The sequence below is a fragment of the Rhincodon typus genome, chromosome 4 (genome assembly GCF_021869965.1).
Source record: "Rhincodon typus isolate 14 chromosome 4, sRhiTyp1.1, whole genome shotgun sequence".
NCBI classification, from domain to species: domain Eukaryota; kingdom Metazoa; phylum Chordata; class Chondrichthyes; order Orectolobiformes; family Rhincodontidae; genus Rhincodon; species Rhincodon typus.
In genome coordinates, this window is record NC_063335.1 from 48,445,848 (window position 1) to 48,470,792 (window position 24,945).

At 40.0% G+C, this 24,945-nt stretch overlaps 1 protein-coding gene across 1 annotated transcript in view; it reads right to left on the reverse strand.

The window, feature by feature from the left end:
- Positions 1-10,374: 10,374 nt before the first annotated feature.
- The window catches only part of LOC109929332 (V-type proton ATPase subunit C 1-A), a 66,234-nt gene continuing 51,663 nt past the window's right edge, over positions 10,375-24,945 (reverse strand). Inside the window, exons 11-13 of the mRNA XM_020529014.2 lie at positions 23,000-23,097; positions 13,845-13,971; positions 10,375-11,919 (exon numbers count right to left, since the gene is read on the reverse strand). Of these exons, the coding sequence (XP_020384603.1) occupies positions 11,830-11,919; positions 13,845-13,971; positions 23,000-23,097 (315 nt within the window). The 3' untranslated portion in view covers positions 10,375-11,829. The remainder of the gene's footprint in view (positions 11,920-13,844; positions 13,972-22,999; positions 23,098-24,945) is intronic.

Genomic DNA, 24,945 nt, shown 5'->3' on the forward strand with positions numbered 1-24,945 from the left:
ACAAATCTTAAAACACAAAGTATCAGATGGACTAAGATTTTATAAAGTAAACTTTATAAGTAATCAATCACATAAAAGATGCTTAGTACATCTAATAGTTAATTAAAATAAAAATAAGTAATGGCTACTTTGGAGAAAATAGAAATCTTGGAGTAGGCAAGTCAGTCTTTTCCATGCTCCAGCAGCACCCTCTGGTGGTAATGTGCAGTCTGGCAGATGTAAAGATGCAGGAGAATCTTTTTTTTAGCCATTGGCATAATTCCAGACAGCTGGAACTTCAGCTCCCCCACCCTGAGCATAGGCTAGAAAGTTGAAAAGCTGCAAATGCTGAAAATCTAAAATAAAACTGGAAATGTCACAAGCAGACACTGATGCTGACCGACCTATTATATATTTCCAGGGTGTTGTTTCAAAAGCTCTAAGATTGGATAATTGATGCTTAGAATCAAAAATAGCTAGTCAAATGCAGCCAAAACAGTATGAATAGGTTTGATGTACATAGCCTGCTGTCAGTTTTGGGCCTGTAACCTTGGAAACAAATTGAGACACCTCAACATTAATATATTTTAAATATATAACTTGGTTTGCTCTCAAATTTGTAACTGTGGCAACAAACCAGTAGAGCTCAATGTTTGTACTGATGTATGCATAATCTTAGTCCATCCGATACTTTGTGTTTAGAGATCTGTTAGGGTAGATGGTGAGAAGCTGTTTCCTTTGCTGGGGGAGCTCAGAACAAGAGGGTAGAACCCAAAAATCAGAGAGCGTTTGTTCAGTGGTAGTGTTAGACTTTTTAAGATGCACCATGTCCTATTTAAGGGATAACCACTGGACTAAAAAGAAACAGAATTGCGTCAGCTGTTTCTTGATCAGACACTTGTCTCTTTCTGAGTCAGAATGTTTCAACTTCAATTCTCACCAGTTAAGAACAAAGGGTGACTGACCAGTAGTGCACTGTTTGAGGTGCCCTCTTTCAAAAAAAACAATCAACCAAGACTCCATCTACCCTCTCGGGTGGACGTAAAAGATTCCATGCCACTAAATCAAAGAACAGCTGGGGTATCTAGCTAATATTTAGCTAACGATCAGCCCTACAGAAAAATTGGATTAAAAGCAAAATACGTTGGATGCTGGAAATCTGAAACAAAAACAGAGAATGCTGGAGCAGCTCCTGTAAACAGAGAAATAGAGTTAACCTTTCAAGTCCAGTATAACTTCTTCATAAGTAGTGAATTGATTACTTGTTTATATTCAAATTGCTGTTGTGAGATCTTACAGTGTGCAAACTGGCTGTTGCATTTCCTACATTAGTGACCACCCTGCATTGACTGTATAGCAATTTGGAAAGCCTCGTGGTTGTGGAAGAAGCAATATAAATGGAATACTTTTTTTTTGTTTCATTTGAATCACGCAAGGTTTTAATGGGAATGGAACCAAGAATACTACATGGTTTCATTCAAAGTACAGCTTAAAGACAAAGGTACTGAGCGTACATAGAGAATTTTTTTGTTTTGTGATAGAATTGAGGAATAGGTTATCAGTGGGTATGGTGTAGTAAAAGGCAGTGACAGGATTAAGGAAAGGAACAAGTTTGCAAGGTGACTGGCTATTGAAGTGCTTCAGAATTAGCAGGTCCATTGAAATGACCCTGTGGCCTAAGCAGGTGTCCTACTCACCCAGGAATTCATCCACCTCCACTCCTGCACAGGCTCCATTTTCCTAGGGTTTCCCCTACTCTGCCATATGAGTTAGACAAGAGACAGATAAATCTGTATCCTGCTCGCAGTGAGAAACTGAGTGAGCCTTGGAATCATTCTGAGGAAATGCTGAACAATTTCATTGGCCGATTTTGACTCCACTTAGTGGTTTCACTGCGCAACCACAAAGCAGCAACAGATGTACCAAACAGCAGAGCTAACTTGACATTATCAGTGTTGTTTGGTCAGTATTTACACAACCAGAAAACCATGTATTTTGCTGGTTTGACATTTAAATGCATAATTATGACAGTCGAATATTATGCTCACTAAGGAAAATATTTTAATTATACAGAAATCAGTCTGGAAAGTAAAAATCACATCCCCAGTTAGTACTAGTAAAGCTAGGTTAAGTTGGTGTATCTAGTCATTCATTCATCTACAATCCATGATAAAACACAGGAGAATTGTATAAATCAAATGGCAAGTCACTGAAAAGGTATATGGAAAGGAAATAGTTCATACGGCATTATATCACATTAAGGTTACTGATCCAGATTTGGTATTAATAGGGGAGTTAGCAAAGTTTCACTTTTTTGTCCCTTCATTTTATCTATCAGGTAAAATCCAATCTATTCTTGCTGCCTTATTTTTTGTATAAATAATGATTTGCAGTTTATAGCTGGTGTGATGGTATTAACTCTTCCATTATCAAATGTGGAGAATACAAGAGGTCCACCATTTGCTGATTTGGTGCTTTAAAGTCACACTCCACATTGCAAGGATTAAAGTTGTGGGAATGACCTTTGGTGCTGAGGATGTTGTTCTTTTTGAATTTACTTACTAACAATAAAACTACAAGAAAATAACAATGTCTTGATGATCTCCCCTGAGGGTGGTAACTTATGCTTGCGATAGAGCAGTAGGGAAAGGCATTTCACACCAGTTTCACTACAACCAATGCTTCCAGATTTTGCCCCAGACTGCAATACACCAGGAAACAAAAGCAAATCTACACCAAATTCTCCTAATAACCATTGCCCAGGTCACACCATCTCAAATAAAGCTGCACTTTAGCACATTGCAGATCAAGCCCTGCTATTCATCACAAAAGTTAAAGATTTTTAAAAGGTTCACAGAATTCCCCAATTTATCTAATTTCTTTAGACTCAGGTTAACAGAAAGCACGACCCAGGTTTCTGTACTTCACAAGAATTATTATTTATTGCAAATAAATAGATTCTAACTTCAGATAAACAATTATGAACTGTCAACATAAAACTTAGAGTGAAAACTAACCTGCTTATAAACTCCCCCTCAACAAACGCAGACAGGCACAAAGAAATAAAAGAATGGGTGTTACGGACAGATGGAAGACCAAAAAGGCAGCACATAAAGAACAGACAGAAACAAAAGAAGTGTATTATGAGCAGAGGGAAAGACTGAGAAGACAGTTCAGTGGTCACTGTCCACAGAGTTTGCTGAAGTGATTCTTATGACGATCAGAATTTTGCTTCCGACCTGCTTTCTCCAGGAACCATCACTTGTTTTTCGCAGGCACAGGGTGGCTGGTTCACACTTGTAAAGTTCTCTGACATATTAATTAATAGCCACAGCTTGCAAAAGCTTCTTCATCTCATGAGGTCTGATGGCTTTTGTCCTAAACATTCACACCCCAAGCTGTTTAGTTACTTGGGAGCAAATCATATAGTAATTGGCAGGTAGACAGGCACTAGGTCTTTGCCATTGGAAACTGGTCACTAGAGCACAAATTAGCTTCTTGTTACCAGCCAAAGCTCCATTCATACACAACCTCCTGGTTCCACTTTGCCTGCAACTGGCCATTCCCCACGGCTTAAACAAACAAAAGAGTAAACGGCACTTACATTGAGTGTCAGGCAACTTGCTTTTAAAAAGTGTAGCAATCCTTCAACAATCAAACGAGTTTATTTCCATTTCAATCCACAATCAAAAATACAGAATAAAGGATCCAGTCTTTACACTCCTCCCCCTCCGACCTCCACTCCACCCCTCATCCATTCCTACCATTATCCATCCACTCCTCACCCTTCACTTCATACCCTCTATTTCTCCACCTCCCCTCAAGTCATACACGCCAATCCTCCTTCCCTCCCCTCCGATCGTCTTGTTTTCCCACTCCTTCCCTCCAGCCCTCTGCCATCCTCAAACCTCCAGCCACCTCACTATCTCTTCCTTGAAGGGGCAGAGTGTGGAGGACACCTCTTTGGAGGAGGCCGGGCAAGAGGATCAGGGTTAAAGCTGGAGGACTCCTCTGTGGAAGTGGTCAGCTCTGGAGGAGCAGGGAATAGAGCTGGCAGACCATAGGCATGTCCTGGAGGTCCCATAGCCCTCCAGCTCTGCCCCCTCCTCAGGCTATTCCCTTAGCCCCACTCTCTGTTCCTCCAGACCTGTTTTCATTACTTAAGTCCAGCACAATTCACAAGGACGTCTTCCAGCCCTATCTGCAAGGATTGTCCTCCAGACCCACCACAGGTCCTCCTGCCCACCTGCCTTCAAAAGAAAGTCCTCATGCCCTGCCCACTGAATCACCAGCCTTACCCCTGGTTCCTCCAGCCATTCTCCCTCCATGGAGAGTCCTCCAGCCCAGTCTCAGAAAATCATACACCTACAAGATTTCCTTTTGTAAATGGCATTAGTGAACCTGAGGTTACATTGTCACCATTAGCTTCTTAATTCCAGATTTTATTTTCAGACAATGCAGATTTCAATCTGCCATTGTGAAATTGAAAACCATGTCAGAGAGTATTAGCCAGAATATCTGGATTACTGGTCCAAGGGTATTACCTCCCTGGGATTGCTCCAGCCCTGCTAGGTGGGTCAGGGAGTACCCCATCCACAAGCCATTGGTGAGGGAGTCACCCATTACCCCATCACTATAGGAAGGCATCCTCCAGCTCTGCCCCTATACCAGGAAGTCCTTCAGTCCCTCATTCCAGGGCAAATCCATCCTGTCCACAGGGCAGACCTCCAGCCTGACTCTCACTCCTCCACTTCCCCATCCTCTGGCCATCCCACCACCAGATCATGTGCAGTGAGAATAAGGACCTTGCAGTGTACATGAATGTCTTGGCCATGCACACAGTGCATGTGCATAGTGTGCATAAAGTCCCAATGTATGCCCAGAGCACAGAACTAAACCGTACATTCACAATGCTGTTAAACACTATCCCCCTCTCTCACACACATAATCCCTGTCAAACAATGCACCAAGGTGAGATGGGAAGATCAAGTTCTTTGAGAAGCTGAAAGCTGATTGTAAGCAAGTCAAAGCAGAAGAGGCAATCATTACAGAAGAAAAATCATGATATGAAAGAAACAGGAGAAAAAGATTCAACTGAACACACCTAAAGGCAACAACATAGGTCAAGTACTGACAGTAAAAGGACTTTTCCCAGATCCTGGTAAGGTGAGAGCTGTAACAGATGCAACAAGCAATAGATATGAAACTTGTGCTACAATATGAATGCATGAATGAATAATATATTCAGGAGCTATTGTCAAATTTCTTGTCTATGTGCTAGAGTGTGAATCACAAAGAATTGCAGTGGAACTGGGTTGCAGAAATGCAACTCTCACTTAAATCTCACAATCGACAAAAGCAATAACAGCTGGACATACTCTAGAGGTCATCAACACAGCAGAGACAGTGAATTTGAAATAGAAATGTCTTGCTTTGATCAAGCACTTAATATTAAAAAAATAGTCCCAGAGAAGGAACATCATTCCAGGAACCAGGAGAAAGCAGACAAACATAACTTTCATGCATGTAATTAAAAGATATGAACGCTTTGGATGAAATGCATGTGCAAAGACTGATGAAAGTAGGACAGAATAACATTTCTGAAGAACGGTCTAGGCCCGAAACGTTAGCCTTCCTGCTCCTCTGATGCTGCTTGGCCTGCTGTGTTCATCCAGCTCTACACCTTGTTATCTCAGAATAAAATTTAGTTTTGTTCATGAATAACTTTTCTTTGTTGACCATGTACATGTCAAAGACACATCATGCTACAGCAAAGTTAGCATGTCACAGTGAGTTCAGCTATGTTGAGTGTCAAGAGAGAGAAAGGCAAGGCTGGATGGCCCTTACTCTAATGCAAGGAGAGGAATAGGTAAGAATGATGAGATAATGGCATGGATTGACACATGGAAGTATGATAGTGTTGCCATCACAGAAACATGGTTGAGTGAAGGGCTGGCCTGGCAACTCAGCATTCCAGGGTATAGGATCTTTAGGTGAGACAGAGGAGGGTGTAAAAAGGGTGGTGGTGTAGCACTATTAATCAAGAAGTCAATTACTGCAATAATGAGAGATGGTATCTTGGAAGGGTCCTCAAATGAAGCTTTGTCAGTAGAATGTAGGAATGTTAAGGGGGTGGCAACTTTTCTGGGAGTGTATATAGGCCCCAAAGAATCAGGGGGAAATAGAGGAACAAATTTGTAGACAATTCAGAGGGGTTTAAGAGTAATAATCAGGTAATAATATTAGGGGATTTCAACTTTCCCAACAGGGGAGCTTTTTGTATCAATATCAAATCAGGCCCAACTAAGGACAGTGCAGTGCTGGATCTGATTCTGAGGAAAGAAGCCAGGCAAGTGTTTGGTGAGAGTGAGGGTGCCCTAGAGGAGATCCAGGGGGGCACTTAAAGCAATTCAAAGGGTAAAGAGGAGAGCGTGAAAAAGGACTTACGCAGAATCCTAGAACGTTTTCTGAACACGTTAAAGGGAAGAGGTGAAGCAGGTCACAGGTAGAGCCCATTAGGGATCAAAGGGGCAACCCCCCATGGTAGCCGTAGGATATTGGAAGGGTGGTAAATGAATATTTCTCATTGGTCTTCACACTGGAAAAGGAGAACATTGGTACAGAATTCAGGAAAAGGGCTGTGACGAACTTACACAGCTTGACTTAGGAAATTGGGAGGTATTGGAGATTCTGTGGGGCTTAAAAACAAATACCCTAGCCCAGATGGAATGCACCTCAGGCTACCATAGGAGGCAAGGCAGGAAATTGCAGGGGCTCAGACACAAATTTTTAATTTCTCTCTACCACCAGGGAAGCACCAGAGGACTGAAGGATGGCTAATGTGGTTCCACTTTTCATGAAGGGTGGTAGAGATGAATCAGGAAATTACAGATCGATGAGTCTCACATCAGTGGTAGGGAAACTATTGGAGAAAATTCTGAGGGAGTGAATTAATACCTACTTGAGAATGCAGGGCTTAACTAGGGATGGTCAGCATGGCTTTGTCAGAGGGAGGAAGCCTTACAAATTGGTTGGAATTTTTTGAAAATGTGTTTAAGTGTGTGGATGAGGGAAGTTCAGTTGATGAAGTTTATATGGATTTTAGCAAAGATTTTGACAAGGTCCCACCTGGGAGACTGATTGAGAAGGTTAAAGCACATGAAATTGAGGAAAATTTAGCAAGATGGATCAGAAACTGGTTTAGTCATAGGACACAAAGGGTAGTGGTAGAAGGCTGTTTGAATGACTAGAGGCAAGTGTCCAGTGGTGTACAAGGACTAGTATGAGGCCGTTATTTGTTATAAACAAAACGATGTGTGAAAATTTGGCAGGAATGTTAAGTAAATCTGCAGATGACACCAAGATTGGTGGAGTGGCTAATAGTAAAGAAAACGGTTGTAGATTACAGGAAGATATAAATGGATTAGTCAGATGGGCGGATGGCATTTAACCCCAATAAGTGGAAGAAGAAACATGATGAGGGAGTGGCAGGGCACTGGGTAGCTTAGAGGAACAGAGGCATCTTGGTATAATCACTCACTGATCCCCAAATTCATAGTTAAAGTGGCAGGTGGGACATTTGCTTTCATCAGCCATGGCATAGATTATAAGAGCAAGGAGGTAATGTTGAACTTGTACAGAGTGTTGGTTATGCCACAGCTGAAGTACTGTATACAGTTCTGGTCACCTCACTAGAGGAAGGACATGATGGCAATGGAAGGGGTTGGATAGTAGGGGTTGGAGAAATTGAGCTATAAGAGAGAGATAAGATAGACTTGGATTGTTTCAGTAGACAAGACTGAGGGGGGAACAGGGGTTAAGCTGTATAAGATTATGAGGGGTATGGGCAGGGTAAATAGACAGCAGCTGTTCCCCTTGGTTGAGACGTCAGTCGAGAGGGCATAGAATAATCATATATCCCATTGGTCCACACCGACCATCCGAAGAGTATCCAACCCAGACCCAACCCCCTCACCCTATCCCAGAAACTCTGCATGTCCCATGGCTAATCCACCTAACATAGAATCATAGATGACAGAATCCCTACAGTGAGGAAACAGGCCCTTCAGCCCAACAAGTCCACACCGACACTCAGAGCACACACCCAAACCCATCCCATTATAACCCATCGAATGTACAAATCCCTGAACACTATGGGCAATTTAGCATGGCCAATCCACCTAGCCTGCATATCTTTGGACTGTGGGAGGAAACCGGAGCACTCGGAGGAAACCCACGCAGACATACACACTCCTGGACACTATGGACAATTTAGCACAGCCAATCCACCTAACCTACGCATCTTTGGACAGTGGAAGGAAGCCCATGCAGAAACAGGGAGAATGTGCAAATTCCACAGTTGCCCAAGGTTGGAATCGAACCCAGGTCCCCGGCTCTGTGAGGCAGCAGTGCTAACCACTGAGCCAAAGTGCCACCCATGGCATTTTAGGGCAAGGGGCAGGAGATCCACAGGGGATTTGGGAAAACAAACTTGTTCCACTCAGAGGGTGGTGGCAATCTGGAATGTACTGCCTGGGAAACCTTACAACCTTCAAAAATATTTGGAGGAGCATTCCTAATATCATAACATTCAAGGATATGGGCCAAATGCAGGAAATTGAGATTAGGGGACCTTTAGTGGTACTTATTGTCAATACAGAGCAAAAGGGCTGACAGTGTATCATTTGTATCTGCAAATGAATTTGAATAGCAGTGCTTTTTGTTGTCTTATGAAAATAGAACATTTGGAGAAATTCATGTGTATATAGTGTATTAGCAGGCTTGCTATAATCATGACTCTTACATCTGCACTAAGTTACTTTCACTTGTTTGTGGCAGCCATTTAAAACTATTATTTAAATCAAGTAGAATGAGGATTGTATAACTAAAGAACCCTACGGTGCAGAAGCAGGCCATTCAGCCCATTGAGTCCACATCAACACTCCGAAAAGCTTGCCATCTAGACCCACCCTTCTACTCTATCCTTGTAACTCTACATTTCCCATGGCTAACTCACCTAGTCTGCATATCCTTGAGCACGATGGGCAATTTAGCATAGCCAATCCACCTTACCTGCACATCTTTGGACAGTGGGAGGAAACTGGAGCACCCGGAGCAAACCCACACAAATGGGGAAGAAGGTGCAAACTCCATATAGTCGCCAGAGGGTGAAATTGAACCTGGGTCCCTGCCACCGTGTCGCCCCTAACCACTGAGCCTAGGATCAGGAGTGAAATGAGTGAAGTAGCAAAAGAGGTGAGAAAAGACAAATGGAACAGCACAAATAGACAAAAGAAGTTATTTCCCAAATCTCCTTTTAAAACATGAGGTCCATTGTTTTAAAGTCTCTGGGTCATTCTTTGTTGTTTAGCTTACAGTAATAAAGAGTGAGCAGTTAGAAAATTAAATAACTACAAACACTGCTGGTTTGTGTTTTCAAAAGGACCATTACCAACATAGGTTTTTAAAATTTAAAGTTGAATTTACCTTAATGTAGGGAGCATGTGTTCCAATGTTAGCAGCATGATAATATTTCCAGCCTAGGTTGTTGCAATGTTCCAGTGAAACTCAATGCAAATTAAAGGAACAGCACCTCATTTTCCACTTAAGAACTTTACAGTTGAGGACCATCAAGGATTTCAACAATTTCTCAGTATGAACAATATCCTCCAACCCCAAGTCTTTTTTGTGTCTTGTTAGCTTTACTCTCAGCAGAGTTGACCTATTTTTGCAAAATTTGCAAGTATTTCACCATAGACATGGTTAGCCTCTTCCAGCTTTTCTGTTTTATATCTGATTTCCAGCCTTCTGCAGTATTTTGCTTTGAGATAATTTTGAGACGTTGATTGAAAGGTAAGTATTTGCCAAGCCACTGGTGGTTACGCTCCTCTTCGAATAGTGCCATGGGATCTTTTTACATCCACCCAAGGAGGCAAACAGGGCCTCAGTTTAATATATCATCCAGATGCCACTTCTAACAATGAAGCATTCCTAGAGTGCTACACACAGTATTGTCCTGGATTACCCAAGACTCCACAGTGGATCTTTAACTCAAAACTCTGAGCCAAAGTTCATCCAACTGAACTAACAATAACAGATTAATTACGTGGAGAACAATTTAATGTTAAGGAATTGTTTAGATCAAATTAACATCAACATTTACTAGAATAAGGGTCCCGGCATATGCTTTTTAATGCAGCTTCTCTGCACTACTGCAAGGATGGCAAACAGATAAAAATAGCACTGGCAAGACACAACTTGCTAAGAACAATGGAAAAAAAGTATCAAGATGTTGCAGCTACAGAGGGAGAATTACAGAACAAAAGGCAAAGGCATGTAGAGGGAATGGTAAGGAAAATGGTGAAAGGTGCAAGTATGTATTTCACAAGAGACAAGTTAGTGTAGTAGCACATTTATTTTAACATTACAGGCAAGAATAATCTATTCCCATCTCCCATCAATGTGTATCAGAACAAGGAATAGGAGCAGTCCACGTGACCCTCGAGTGTGCTCTGCTGCTCAATGTGATCATCACTGATCTTCTCAACTCCACTTTCCGGCCTCTTCCCCATAATCCATCAATTCCCTAAGACACCAAAAATCTTTCTCAATCTTGTGAAAATAAAATAATAGAACATCCAGAACATCTTTGGGTTAAGGAATTCCAGAGATTCACTGCCATTGGAATGAAGAATTTTCTCAGTTAAAAGATTACTTCCATATCCCGAGATTGTGTCCCCAGTGTTCTAGGTTCCCCAGCCAAGGAAATGATCCTTAAGATCTTTCAAGCCCTTTTGGAATTTTTTATGTTTCAATTCTTCTAAACTGTGCAGTCCATAAGACAAAATTACTCAGACCCTCAACAACCTTCTCATCCGAGGAGCCAAGCTAGTGAACCTTTGGTGAGGATTGAAACTATTTGGCCTAATTAACACAAATAAGACCTGCAGAATTCCAAACAGTTTTGGGTTTGCACGTGTAGAGCCAAACTAAAATTGATATCTCAAAGACAATGCTTGTAGAAATGTCATTATGTAAGGTTATTTCCTTTACCCAAGAAGAGTTCTAATTGCTCAGCAAGAACAATTTGCAAATGATAAAGCAGTAATATTCAAGTTCTGCTTGCACTAGAGTTCTGTCACTTAAACCAGTGATCATAAATTATATGATATGCAATGCTAAATAAATTTAGCTGATATTTAAACAGAACATTTCTGTATGAACCACCTTTGTTTAAAGTTATAAAATTACTCAACATTGAAAGAGACTTGGTTCTCATGGCTTTTCCATTTATTCCATATTTTTTCAGCATGATAAATCATGAATGTAGAGAGTTTTTACACATTGGAGTCATGTTTAAAACATTAGTACAGACCCTGTACATTACACATTTTTCAATAAACACGATTGGTTACGACCAGTGACTATTTAAAATTCTATGTATCAAACACAGGTAAATAGGTGAAATGATACAAACTCTTTTGCACTATTAATATACAGTTGTAAACAAGGTCTTTCAGAAATATTGACACCAATGCAGTTTACCACACAGCACTTCACAAATGAGTTTTTTTTTGTTTTTAAATAATTAATTTGTTTCATAAATATAGATCCAGATTATTGCAGCACATAAATTCAATACCTGATTGGCAAAAAAAAAGTACATCAATACATGTTTTTAAAGGAAACAGCAGCAGACAGATCACAGGACTGCACCTAATTGAGGACTGAGTAAGCAAACACCAGTTAACCCAGACTTAAAGAAGATTAAGGGACAAGCAGGCATCTGTCCATTACTACTGTAACCCATATTCTACAAGCCAAAGTGGCTTGAGAAAATTGTATTAGTATCTATTTGAATTCAAGCAGATTGCAGTCAATCTTGTAATACACATATGGATAGTATTCCTGTTGACTTAGACCTGGTATGTCCATGGCAGCCTGCAAAGAGAGTTGAAAACTACTTAGTATTTGCATTATTACAGCAAATTTTAACTTTTAAAAAGCTCTGTTCAATTTCAGATGATGTCACTGGCGCAAGAATATATACGTCTTTGAATCTGCAGTTTACAGAAGATAAACTTCAGAGTCACCACATATTTTGAATACTTTATTCAAGTTTCAATTAGCTACATGGAATACTGCTCCAAAGGCAATATAAAATGAGTATCATAATCAAACAAAGCAATTCTCATGTTCATTGTTCAAATCTCTATTACACAACAAATGTTCATACTTCAAACAACTTCCAGAAGGAGAGCATCTCTACTTGTTGAAATTTTGTGCAAGAGTTGCAAGGAAGTGTTGCACCATTGAATTATTGCTCTGATCAATACATATCTGTTCTTCATGCGATGTGGAAACCATCTCTAAATATTTTTTCCTGAAAGATAGTGCTGGGTGGCTAGCAGCAGGGAGAGAATGAGTTTAAAAGAGAGAGTATGTCTGAGGATTCGAAAGGAATTTCCAAAGAAATTTGCAAAACGTAAATTATAACTGCATCTGCCTTGTGCTGGTTTCAACATTCCATAGATGTCTAAATTTGGGAGTTGGGGACAGAAAGATTCAGGGAGGGGTAGAAGAGTCTGTTAACAGTGAGAGACTGTGAACAGTTAATGTTTGTAATATCAAGCTCAGATACTTGTGCTGTAGGGCCTATTATTTTTTCTGTTAGAACAAGCTGCAAAATTATTGCAAAACTAATCAGTTCTGAGGGTCACCGGACCCAAAACGTTAACTCTGGTTTCTCCTTCACAGTTGCTGCCAGACCTGCTGAGCTTTTCCAGCAACTTTGTTTTTGTTCCTGCAAAACTATTGTGCAGTCAAATATTTTAAAATAAAACTATTGATTGGCTTATGGGTGGCTTCATCTCACTGCTATAATCATTGATGAACCATTCAGAAGACAGAATCATAGTGCGAAAGCAGGCCATTTGGCCCATCGGGTCAGCACCAACCCTCTGAAGAGTATCCCACCCAGTCCTACCCCCTACCCTAGCCCTGTAACCTCTCATTTCCCATGGCTAATCTACCTAACCTATACATCCCTGGACACTACGGACAATTTAGCATTGTCAATCCACCTAACCTGCAAATCTTTGGGCTGTGGGAAGAAACTAGAGCACCCAGAGGAAACTCACACAGACAAGGGGAGAATGTGCAAACTCCACACAGACAGTCGCCCAAGGCTGAAACTGAACCCCGGTCCTTGGTGCTACGAGGCAACAGTGCTAATTACAGCCACCATGTTGCCCCAGTGGGAGAAATATAAACATGGAATCACAGAATCTAATTAAGGATCATAGTTGGAACATCCAGATCACGCGAGCATGTTAGTAGACAAACTCTTCGTTAGGCTTTGTTTAGAACGCTGTGCTCAGTTTTGATCCTATTACACAGTGGTGAAATGCAGGTCCTTAAAAAGTCCAGAAGGAGCCACTAAATTCAAACAGCTTGGAAGGCCTTAATTATCTGAATAGGCTTAGAAATGGATTTTTTTTTACTCTAGAACAGCATTGCCTCGAGAAATTTAAGGTTAAAAATAATAAAGATAAAAATAAAATGCATCCATGCCAATATAGAGCTAAGGCACATTTATATCAAGCATAGCAACAAAGAACTAGGTGCAATATCAGAAGATATTTTCTTTTCACAGTGGGTCATCAAACTGAAGGACAAGTTTCTGGTTCAATGAAGTATCAATGAAATCAGCGCAGCCCAAGAATCAAACTAGAGACATTCTCAGTCTGTATATTACACATCTTCACCCAGATGCACACTTAGAAAATCTAAGTTTGCTACTTCATTGGTAGCAACCACTAATACATCAACCAGAAATAATACAATTGTCCCATGCATATACTTACATCAATGATGGCAGCTGCACTGCTGTCCAAGTGTTTGTACAGATCATTAAGAACCTCTCGAAGCTTCTTCATCATCTTTTTGTTGGGTTGTAAAAGCATTGCTTGGAAGTTCACTGGCAAACCATATCTGGATACAAGAGACAAGACAAAAAAAGTTATAAAAATATTAGCAATCTTTTCTAGACACTATGGGGAAAATGCTGTGTGCCACACACAGACAGACACTTCACAACTTATACATTAAACAAAATATTAGCCAACCCCTTATTTGAAGTTTCAAATAAAAGTCTTCTAAACATTTTAAAACTGTCGTAAAACTGAAGCAAACCCGAAGGGTGTGTATTGAACAGAGAACAGTTTCTCCCAAAGAACTACGAAGTTTCCCATGTGCAACACAGCCATCCATTCTCTGTTGGAAAATTCCTATGCAATCTAAGATTCCTACGTAAAGTACATACACTTGAAATCTTTTCACAACTGCACATCATACATTGTCATATTGTCACACCTATGTCCCAATTTTGTCACTACTGTAAATCACTTAACTACACGCTACAATTTTTAAAATTGGGTATGATGCAGCACTTTCCTTGGTCCTTCCAGCCCTGCTGCCCTTTCTTAGGGCCCATCTTTGAGCATTACCCGGAGTCCGAGTTTCTAGCTGCACTGTAATTAAGATAACAGTAACACAACCTGTAAGTAGTTAATAATATCAAGCTCAGATACTTGAAGTCATTGAACCATACAGCATGGAAACAGATCCTTCTGTCCAACAGTCCTTCAGTACGTACATAATCCCAAACTGAAGTGGTCCTACCTGTCCGGTCCTGGCCCATATCCCTCCAAACCTTTCCTATTCATGTATTTATCCAAATGCCTTTAAACATTGTAATTGTGCCCACATCCACCATTTCCTCAGGAAGCTCATTCCACACGTGATCCGCCCTGTGTAAAAAAATTTGCCCCTCATGTCATTTATAAATATCTCACCTCAAAAATGATTATCCTAGTATTGAAATTCCCTTGCTAGGGAAAAGATAACTACCATTAATCCTATGCATACCCTGCACCCTCTCCAGGATTTTATAAACTTCTCAACCTCCTATGCTCCAGCGAAAAATGTCCCAGCCTATCCAGCCTCTCCTTGTAACTCAGACCTTTCATACTTGGCAACATCCTTGTAAATCTCTACTGAACCCTCTCCAGCTTAATATTATCCTTCTTATAACTGGTCACAGTATTCCAGAAGAGGCCTCACCAATGTCCTGTACAACCTCAACATGACTTCCAAACTCCTATACTCAAAGGACTCAGCAATGAAGGCAAGCATGCTAAACGCCTTTTTAACCACCATGTCTATGTGTGACACAAATTTCAAAGAATTATGTACCTGAACCCCTAGGTCCCTCTGCTCTACAACACTACCCAAGGCCATACCCATTAATTGTATAAGTTCTGCCCCTATCTATTGTACCAAAATGCAATACCTCGCATTCATCCAGATTGAACTCTAGCTGCCATTTTTCAGCCCTTGACCGAGTCGATCAAGTTCCCTTGGTATTCTTAGAAAACCTTTTTCACTGTAACTATGCCACCAATTTTGGTGTCATCCGCAAACTTACTGACCATGCCTTCTATATTCTCATCCAATCATTTATGTAAATGACAAACAAAAGAGGACCCAGAACTGATCCCTGTGGAACACCACTGGTGTTCGGGCCTCCAGTCTGAAAAACAACACTCCATCACCACTTAACGTCTCAAAATCAAGATTTCCTTAAAAATTGTTGAATTATATTGATTAAAAAAAGTGACTGGCTATGAATTAAGGAAGTACACTTGAGAATCGGACCAGACTATAAAAGCTATTTCATCCTGTTTGCAGTGCTAACATTTCCCTAAATTTTTCACCTTGCCAATAAACTGTCAGCTGCCAGTGGAGCTGCTGGCTGTTAGTAGTATATATCAAATGATACTACACATGAAAATTTTGCTATTTGTTCCATAGGCATATCTTTTCAGTGGCAGGGCTCAACTTTTTTGGAACAGTGAAACAAAGTAGTTTATTATACAGGTCTTTCCACATCATGTAAAACTCCACAAAGATCAACTCTTTCTTCCTCATTCTCAGGGCAGCATTTACACTCCACAAGTAATTTCTCACTGTTTGATGATGTACGTGGCTTCCATAGCCAAAAGGTTTGTGTTCCTGCTCTTTTCCTAAATTTGAGTGACTTCAGATCAGTCTACATCAGAATTGATTAAGTGACTGAGAGGTGCAGATTGCTGTTTCCAGATAGGAAGCCATCAGTTGTGATACACGGAATCACAGAATTGTCTCCTTCTCTGCTGCATTCGTTGAGTCCAATGAGTCCATGCCAGCTCTCTGCAAGAGCCAATTCTTTTCTCCATATATTCGACAAAGTCTCTCTTCGGGTGCTTATCTTTTCAAAAGCCATGACTGAATCTGTTTCCAACACATTCTCAAGTAGTGCATTCCACTTCTTTACAAGACCACCTAGTGTAGCAAGTCTCCATTAAGTTGACTGACATTTAACTATGTTGAGACTTTAAATTAGTACATATATTTTTAAAAGACAGTGACTTGAAATACATACAAAAAACCTCAGGATTTAGGAGACACTTTTCCTGAGGTCTGATGGCTTTTTTCTCCTGCACTATTACATTGCTTCAGCACATTGCTTTCATGACAAGTTCAACCATGAACAAGTATTTGGAAGGTGTTTGGGCAGGCTAAGATTAGTCAGACCTAATTTTTGTGGTAGTCACTTTTCACATTCAGAAACTAGATAGAAGTACTCCTAGTTTAGTAAAATTAGTCACATAAAAATATCCTTTTATAAGAATAATCCTGAATGTGTCGCCCTCCATGGGTTGAAACATTATAATTGGAGCTTGATTAACTTCAAGATCCAACCTGTTGCACTATCTACATAACATTCATGTGTTCTTTCAAAGTTAAGGGTAATGCTAAAGTAAATATTAAGCTTCTTTTACGTTTGCAAAGAAATGTTCAAGTATATTATAGCTAGAATACTTCAGCCTTAAAATAACAACTTCATATTTACTGATGCTTGACATTAAATCAATGTTGCTTTTCCATACAGATATTTTCATCCTCAGTCTAAACAAATACAATATCCCAGGAGTCCCATAGCATCACCATGCAATTATGAATCATACTCGAGCATCTTTTGACTGATAGCAACCCATCATTTTCAATCTCAGAACTGAAACCGAAAGATTTTATTCCACTAAAAGTACACCGTGAATCAATTACTTACCACGGAAAACAAAACATAAAGACAAAAACAGAAGTTCAGCAGGTCTGGCAGCATCTGTGAAGAGAAATCAGTGTGCATGTTTTCGTTGCAGTAACCCTTCCTCAGAAACTTCCCCAAGGGTGGGTCACCAGACCCAAAATGTGAACTCTGATTTCTCTTCACAGATGCTGTCAGAGCTGCTGAGTTTTTCCGGCAACTTCTGTTTTACAGCATCCACAGTTCCTTCAGTTTTTATTTAAAATATAAAGACACTTGACCTTTTGTCCATATGCAAATCTAAGTCCCCTTTTTTAAAGTGTAAATAGATGCTCATCTACAATTCATTGTGACCATTATAGCCAAGAACAGATTTCAGCGAGTAACTTGAGGAAATCCTAACCATTTAGAAGAAGGGAATTTACATAGTCTAAAGTTTTATTTTTGGCTCAATCTAATCAACCAACTGAAAAAAGATCAAAAGTCAGCCCAAGTTAAAGTTGAAGGGATAGAATTTGCTATGCAATTTTATTTTAATACCTTAAGTTATTAAAAGCATTAACCCAGAAAATCATTTCTTAGCTAAAGTTATCATGAGTTTTCAACCCAAACAACGCAGATTTCTTGTAATTACATGTCTGAACTACCCTTGTAGTTTCATTGCTTTAACGGAACAAACGTTGGTAAAGAGATCAAAACCCAATGACGTCAGTTGCCCATCGCAGATTGCACTCAATTGTGTGGCTGGATAACTGAATTTGGAAGAAGTTAATCACTCAGGAACTGCAGTGAACAGCTCAAATTTTTTTTTAAAAAAACTGCACCTACTTCTTTGCTCATCTAGAAAATGGACTAAAATGCCTCCTACAGATTACATGATTTGCAAAAAGCTCTAGCAACTTCCAGCAGTATAATTATAAGCACAAAGCTAACCATCATCCTTGTAGAATTTCATATCCACCACTCACATTGCACAAAACAGGAGAATAAAAAACATAGGCCTTTAGTCTTTGACAACAAATAAGCCCAATCAATACTCATTATGAGTGCAGAAATGCTAACAGCCCTACCTATTTCTAATAGTCAGAGGCATAGAAACTTGCCTCATTTACCTAAATGACTTATCCATAGAAAACAGCATATGGCCAAAAACTATTGATTTTTGAGTGTTTCAATTTTGCACATTTCAGAAACATTAATATGCTTCCAACATTCAGACGTTCTGCAATACCATCCAGCAGAATGCAGGACTCCAGGTTGATAGCTAAGCCTGTCTCAAGTCAGAGTTTCCTTGAAACATAATTTCAGAAGACCACCTCTAAAGCAGGCAAACTTCCTTCATACTAATAACATCCTAGTGTGACGTTGTCAACTTTATAGGAGATCTGCAAAATTTGGATAGATCTGAATCTCCGAGAGAAGGAACCCTTCACTGGAATCTAATTCATGTGACTTAAGTTCTACACCATTGGTTTTTAATTTATTTCTAGTTGTAAAATTCTTCTGTTTCCTGTTTCTCTCTCAAGTTCGAGTGTGAAGTTACGCAGACCACCCTCAGCTTGAACAGGAATAATAAATATTCCAGATTTAAACTGAAGAGTTTGTTGCAATTTATATTAAAATTGACTTCACAAATTGGATTCGGAAGACATTAGTTTGCTTTTGAACAAGCCGTAATCTGTTTATGAACAGACAGGTGGAGAATAAGAAAGACTTCACTCTGCTTCTCTCCTACGTCTCCAACAAGATACAGGAAGGTCAATTTTTGGATATGGAGACCAAAGTCCAAACATATTTGTTCATCTGTTTTCCCACTGAATGCAAGATTTGAACTCCATTATAAACAATTTTAAACTTCAAAAATTCTAAGAGATGTAGATTAATTAGATCATTATCCAGCCATATCTAAATCAGGTTCATATTTCTTTTGTTCATTAAAATCATACATTAAGTTATTGAAGAATCTTACGATTGACATTTTGAACATTTCTTACACTCTATGGTTGCTTGGATCCTCACAAGTTGAGATGTGGGTAGAATTATATCATGAAATTTGAAGCAACACTGGAGGAATTTAGCAGCTCTGGCAATATCAGTTAGAAAACATGAGTCATTTGATGTTGCATGAACACTTTCTCAGAAAGGAGTCGACTTTAGGATGGAAAGATGTAAGCCCACTTTACAGGATTCCAGACCCTCAAAAAGATGTATTTAAATAACAAAAACAGCATGTACTTCAGAGTCTGTAGTGCAGGAATGGTGCATTGGTTAGTAATTTCAACACTTAAATCGATTTTACCCTTCATTTAATATTCTGCCCAGCACTTCCCTGCTCCTTGTTTCATGCATTTTTTTAAAACTTGATGTAGCCTTTAAACAATTTCTTGATGTAAGCTACTCTGCAGTTTAGCCTTTGAGCTGGAAACATATTTCTTCAATAAAGGTAGAACAAAAATCCAGAGTTCCCTGGATAACAAAGGAGATAGAAATTAATATTAAGAAGAAAAAGAAAATGTGCTTAGGACAGTGTAAAGCAGAAAATATAATTTAGAACCATGAGAGGTTTAGAAGGGAGGTGAAAAAACAAATGAGATGCAGAGAGGAATTATGAGAAAAGACAAGCAGCTAAAACAAAGTCTTCTACAGGCATATAAATAATAAGAGTGGTTAGATGAGGAGTAGGGCCTAATAGAGGTCAAAAAGGTGACTTACACATGGAGGCAGGGGGCGTGTTAAATGAACACTTTGCGTCTGTCTTTACAAAAGAAGAATCTGCTCCCCAGGCTATAGCAACAGAGGAGTTGGCTCTGTCATTAGAAAGGAGAAGTCTTGGATAGACTATTGGTATTTAAAGTAGTCGAGGCACTGGGAGCAAATGAGATGCAAAGAAGTTTGAAGGAAGTGAGAGTAGAAATTGAAGGGGTAATGTTCTTTCAGGGTTCGCTGGACTCAGCAAGGTACCAGAAGACTGGAGAATTGCAAATATTATGGCCTTATTCCAGAAAAGTTGGAAGGATATTCCTAGCCTTTCTAATTTAACTATAGTGGCAGGGAAGCTACTAGAAATAATTATTTAAGATAGAATTATTAGCCACAGTGAAAAAGGTGGGTTAATTAGGAAGAGTCAGCATGGAATTCTAAAGGGAAACTGTATTCAACTAACTTGGAGTTTTTTGAAGATGCAACAGAAAGGCTTGATGAGGGCAACGCTGTTGATGTGGTGTGCACTGACTTTGAGAAAGTGTTTGATACAAGATCACACAACAGACTTGTCAGGAAAGGTCCAGGTCACGGAATAAAAGGGTCAGTAGCAACATGGACTCAAAATGAACTGAGTGATAGGAAACAGAGAGTAATGTTCAATGGATACTTTTCAGGGTGGAGGAAGGTTTGTCGAGGAGTTCCCAGGGGTCGGTATTAGAACCCTTGCTTTTTCCCGATATGTATTAATGATCTGAATCTTAGTGCACAGGAAACAATTTCAAAGTTCACAGATAACACGAAACTTGGAAACTGGCAGGAAGACAGTGTAGAACTCCAAAACAACTTTGTTAAATTGGTAGAATAAGACCATAAGACCATAAGACATAACAGCAGAAGTTAGGCCATTCAGCCCATCGAGTCTGCTCCACCATTTAATCATGGCTTATAAGTTTCTCAACCACATTCTCCTGCTTCCTCCCTGTAACCCTTGATCCCCTTGACAATCAAGAACCTATCTATCTCTGTCTTAAATACACTCATTGATCTGGTCTCCACAGCCTTCTGTGGCAGTGAATTCCATAGATTTACCATTCTCCGGCGGAAGACGTTTCTCCTTATCTTAGATCTAAAACCTCTTCCCTTTACTCTAAGGCTGTGCCCTTGGGTGCTAATCTCTCCTATTAGTATAACCATCTTCCCAACATCCAATCTGTCCAGATCATTCAGTATTCTGTAAGTTTCAATAGATTTCCCTTCATCCTTCTAAACTCCATTGAGCACAGACCCAGAGTTCTCAAACGTTCCTCATACGTTAAGCTTTTCATTCCTGAGACCATTCTTGTGAACCTCCTCTGAACCTGCCACAAGGCCAGCACATCTTTCCTGCCACAAGGCCAGCCCAAAACTGCACACAACACTTCAAATGTGGCCTTACCAGAGCCTTGTAGAGCCTCAGAAGTACATCCCTGCTTTTACATTCAAATCCTCTCAAAATAAATGCCAAACCTAACCACTGACTCAACATGCAAGTTTAACTTGAGAGAATCCTGGACTAGAACTCCCAAGTCTCTTTGCACTTCAGACTTCCGAATTTTCTGTCCATTTAGAAAATAGTCCATACCTCTATTCTTCTTACCAAAGTGCATGACCTCTCACTTTCCCATATTGTACTCCATCTGCCACTTCTTTGCCCACACCCTAACCTGTCCAAATCCTTCTGCAGCCTCCCCGCCTCCTCAATAGTACTTGTCCCTCTACCTATCTTTGTATTGTCTGCAAACTTAGCCAAAATGTCCTCAGTTCCTTCATCTAGATCATTAATGTATAAAGTAAAAAATTGTGGTCCCAACACTGACCCTTGTGGAATACCACTAGTCACTGGCTGCCATCCTGAGAAAGACCCTTTTAAACCCACTCTCTGCTTTTTGCCAGACAGCCAATCTTCTATCCATGCTGGTACCTTGCCTCTGACATCATGGGCCATTATCTTACTCAGCAGCTTTCTGTGCGGTACCTTGTAAAAGGCCTTCTTAAGTGCAGGTAGGTAACATCCATCGGCTCTCCTTCGTCTAACCTGCTCGTTACTTCCTCAAAGAATTATAATAGATTTGTCAAGCATGACCTCCCCTTGATGAAGCCACGCTGGCTTTGCCCTACTTTACCATGTACTTCCAAGTATTCAGAAATCTCATCCTTCACAGTGGACTCTAAAATCTTACCCACGACTGAGGATAGGCTAATCGGCCATTTGCCTTACTCCCTTTTTAAACAGGGGTTAAACAGGAATGGGCGGGTAGCTGGCGGATGAGGTGAAATGCAGAGAAGTGAGAGGTACTGCACTTTGGTAGGGGGAACATTGTAAAACAATATAAAATAGGGACTACAATATAATTCTAAAGGGGTTGCAGAAGTGATTTACAAGAATTTGCCCCAGGAATTAGACACTTCAGTTAGGAAGATAGACTGATAATGATGAATATGTTCCCCTTGGAGAGAAGGCAGCTGAGAGGAGATCTGATTAAGGGGTCAAAATCATGTGCAGACCGGAGTAAATAGAGTAGACAGTGAATGGAGAGAAGCCATTTCCAGTTTTAAAAGGAACACGAATGAGAGGGTATTGACTTAAAGTGATGTGCAAAAGTAGTGAGGGTGATGTGAGAAAAAACTCTTACACAGCAAGTAGTTGGGTACAAAATGCAATGCCTGAAAGTATGGTGGAAGCAGGTTCAATTGAGGTATTCAAAAGGCATTGGATGATTTTTGAATAGAAATGATGTGCAACAGTATGGGGAAATAAAGTAAGACATTAGCACGAGGTAATAATGCTTATTTGAACAGCCAGTGCGAGCAGCATGTGCTGAATGGCCTCCTCCTGCGCCATAACAATTCTGACATATTCTTAAAATGTGGAAATCAAAATTTCATCTCTGAAGTTGAATTTCTGACTGAAGAGCCAATTTACCTCTATTAAGGTACCAACTGAGAGAACAGGCTTCTGAACAGTAGAGAGATAACCAAATCTAAACATTACAAACACAATTTAGAAGTACAAATATTACGCAATAAACATTAAAAGAATCAAACGTAAATTAAAACTACAAAACGTATTGCAGCAATATTTGCGATTACATTATGAAATTTCAAACTGGTGAATTAACTAATACGCCATACCTTAGAACTGATTCTACGAAAACCCGTAATGCTTTCACATGAATCCATGCAATGAAAGCTTCACTGAAGTTAACTTTCAACCATCGGACCAAGGGACCCTGTAAACAAATAGTTTATACTTGAAACAAAGATTAATTCATTGCACAGCAGGGACATGGAGAGTGGAAATGTAATCGCTGTGAACCATAAGAAGGCTCTACCAAAGTACACCAAGTTATAGTGCATTCTGCACAAATAGGCTTGAAGGCTCCCTAACATTGGTACAAGAGGATGGCTGCCTAAAAGTGAAGCTTAGCGATTAAGACTTACTTGCAGACAGATTTGTATTGGAGATTTTACAACAAAAAGAACATTGTTGTAGGGCTTAAGATGCAGTGGCAGCATCTTACCTCCTGGCTTCAAGTCCCACCTGCTCCAGAGGTGTGTATTAACATCTCTGAACAAGTTGATTGAAAAAGATCTAAACTAACAGTGTCAGGGCTCGTGGTATAATGGTGGGGTCCCCATTTCTAAGCCAAGGGGGCTAGGTTCAAGTCCCATCTGCTCCATATGTGTAATAACATGCCTGGAAAGACCAATTAAAAACATTTAAAGCAGTTTCATTGGGACCATTGCAGCACAGTGGTGGTGTCTTTACCTTTGAGCCAGGAAACCAGCGTTCAAGTCCCACCTGCTCCAGAGATGTGTTATAACATCTCTGACCAGGCTGTTTGGAAAATATCTAAACATTGTCAATCAAACAGGCACTACCAAGAGCTCAAACGTGGGACATTTTTCTTCATAATTTTATGGGAAATATATTGAAGGCAAAGTATATAATTTCCGGAGTCCTTGGTTTACTTTATTTTTAATTATGGAAACAATTTTTGGAAGGTAGAAAATGGGGGAATATCAGAGATAAATGAAAAATGAAAACAGAATCATATGGAATGACATCAAACCTAACACACAATGTGTGTCTTCTGCAAGCTTAAAATTTTATTTATTGCATCATTTTGTTCAGTTTATGATTTTCATATTGTGATGTACTACAAACATAGTGACCACACAGGTACCGTAAAAAGGGAAACTGAAAGTCAAGCAAAACAAGGAAGAAGGTATGCTGGTCAATACCAGTCAAACTTCCAGTAAACCATGATCCACAACAACTTTTTTTGACTAAATTTCTCTTAAATCCTACTAAATTTTAAGAGTCCATTAATGAACCTGTTTCAAGTCACACATTTGACAGCTGTACAAATACATACTGCCTGCACTCTACTGGATGGCAAACTATTGCTATGTCACTTTGAATCTTTTAAGACAAGTAAATAATGTGAAGCAGTGTCTGCTGACTCCCAGGGGATGGGCAAGGGACAGAGGGGCTGGGACATACTGCCCCCCACTCCGATCTCAACCCTGGACACCCTGCTCTCAGCCTAAGCCCACCATCATCTTGGCTTCCTTCTCAATCTGGCTCCCAGCCCTATTACTTTGGTCCAGGATAGGCCGCCCCCTCTTCTGGGTCCCACAATAGAAGGAACTATTTTTAAATCAGCAAGTGGCTCATATCTAAAATCAATTAGGAGTGTGGGGGAAGGCAGATTAAATCCCTGCTTTCAAAATGGAAGTGCAGAGCTAAAATGAAAGAATAAGTGGGAGTCAGCCACAGTGACCTAATGGATTGGGCACTGGCCTCTTAAGCCAGGGACTGTCAGTTCAAGTCCCACCTTGGTTTAAGCGTCATTCAGTATCATTCAAGGCCAAGGCAGATAGATTTTAGGGGAAGGCAATGACCTAAGGTATTATCGCTGGATTGTTAATCCATAGACCTGGGGAACCAGGTTTGAAACTCAGCATAGATGGTGGAATTTGATTCTAATGATGGCCAAGAATCCATTGCCAATTATCAGAAAAAAAACCATCTGGCTCCCTGTAGGGTAGCAAACTGCCATCCTTACCTGGTA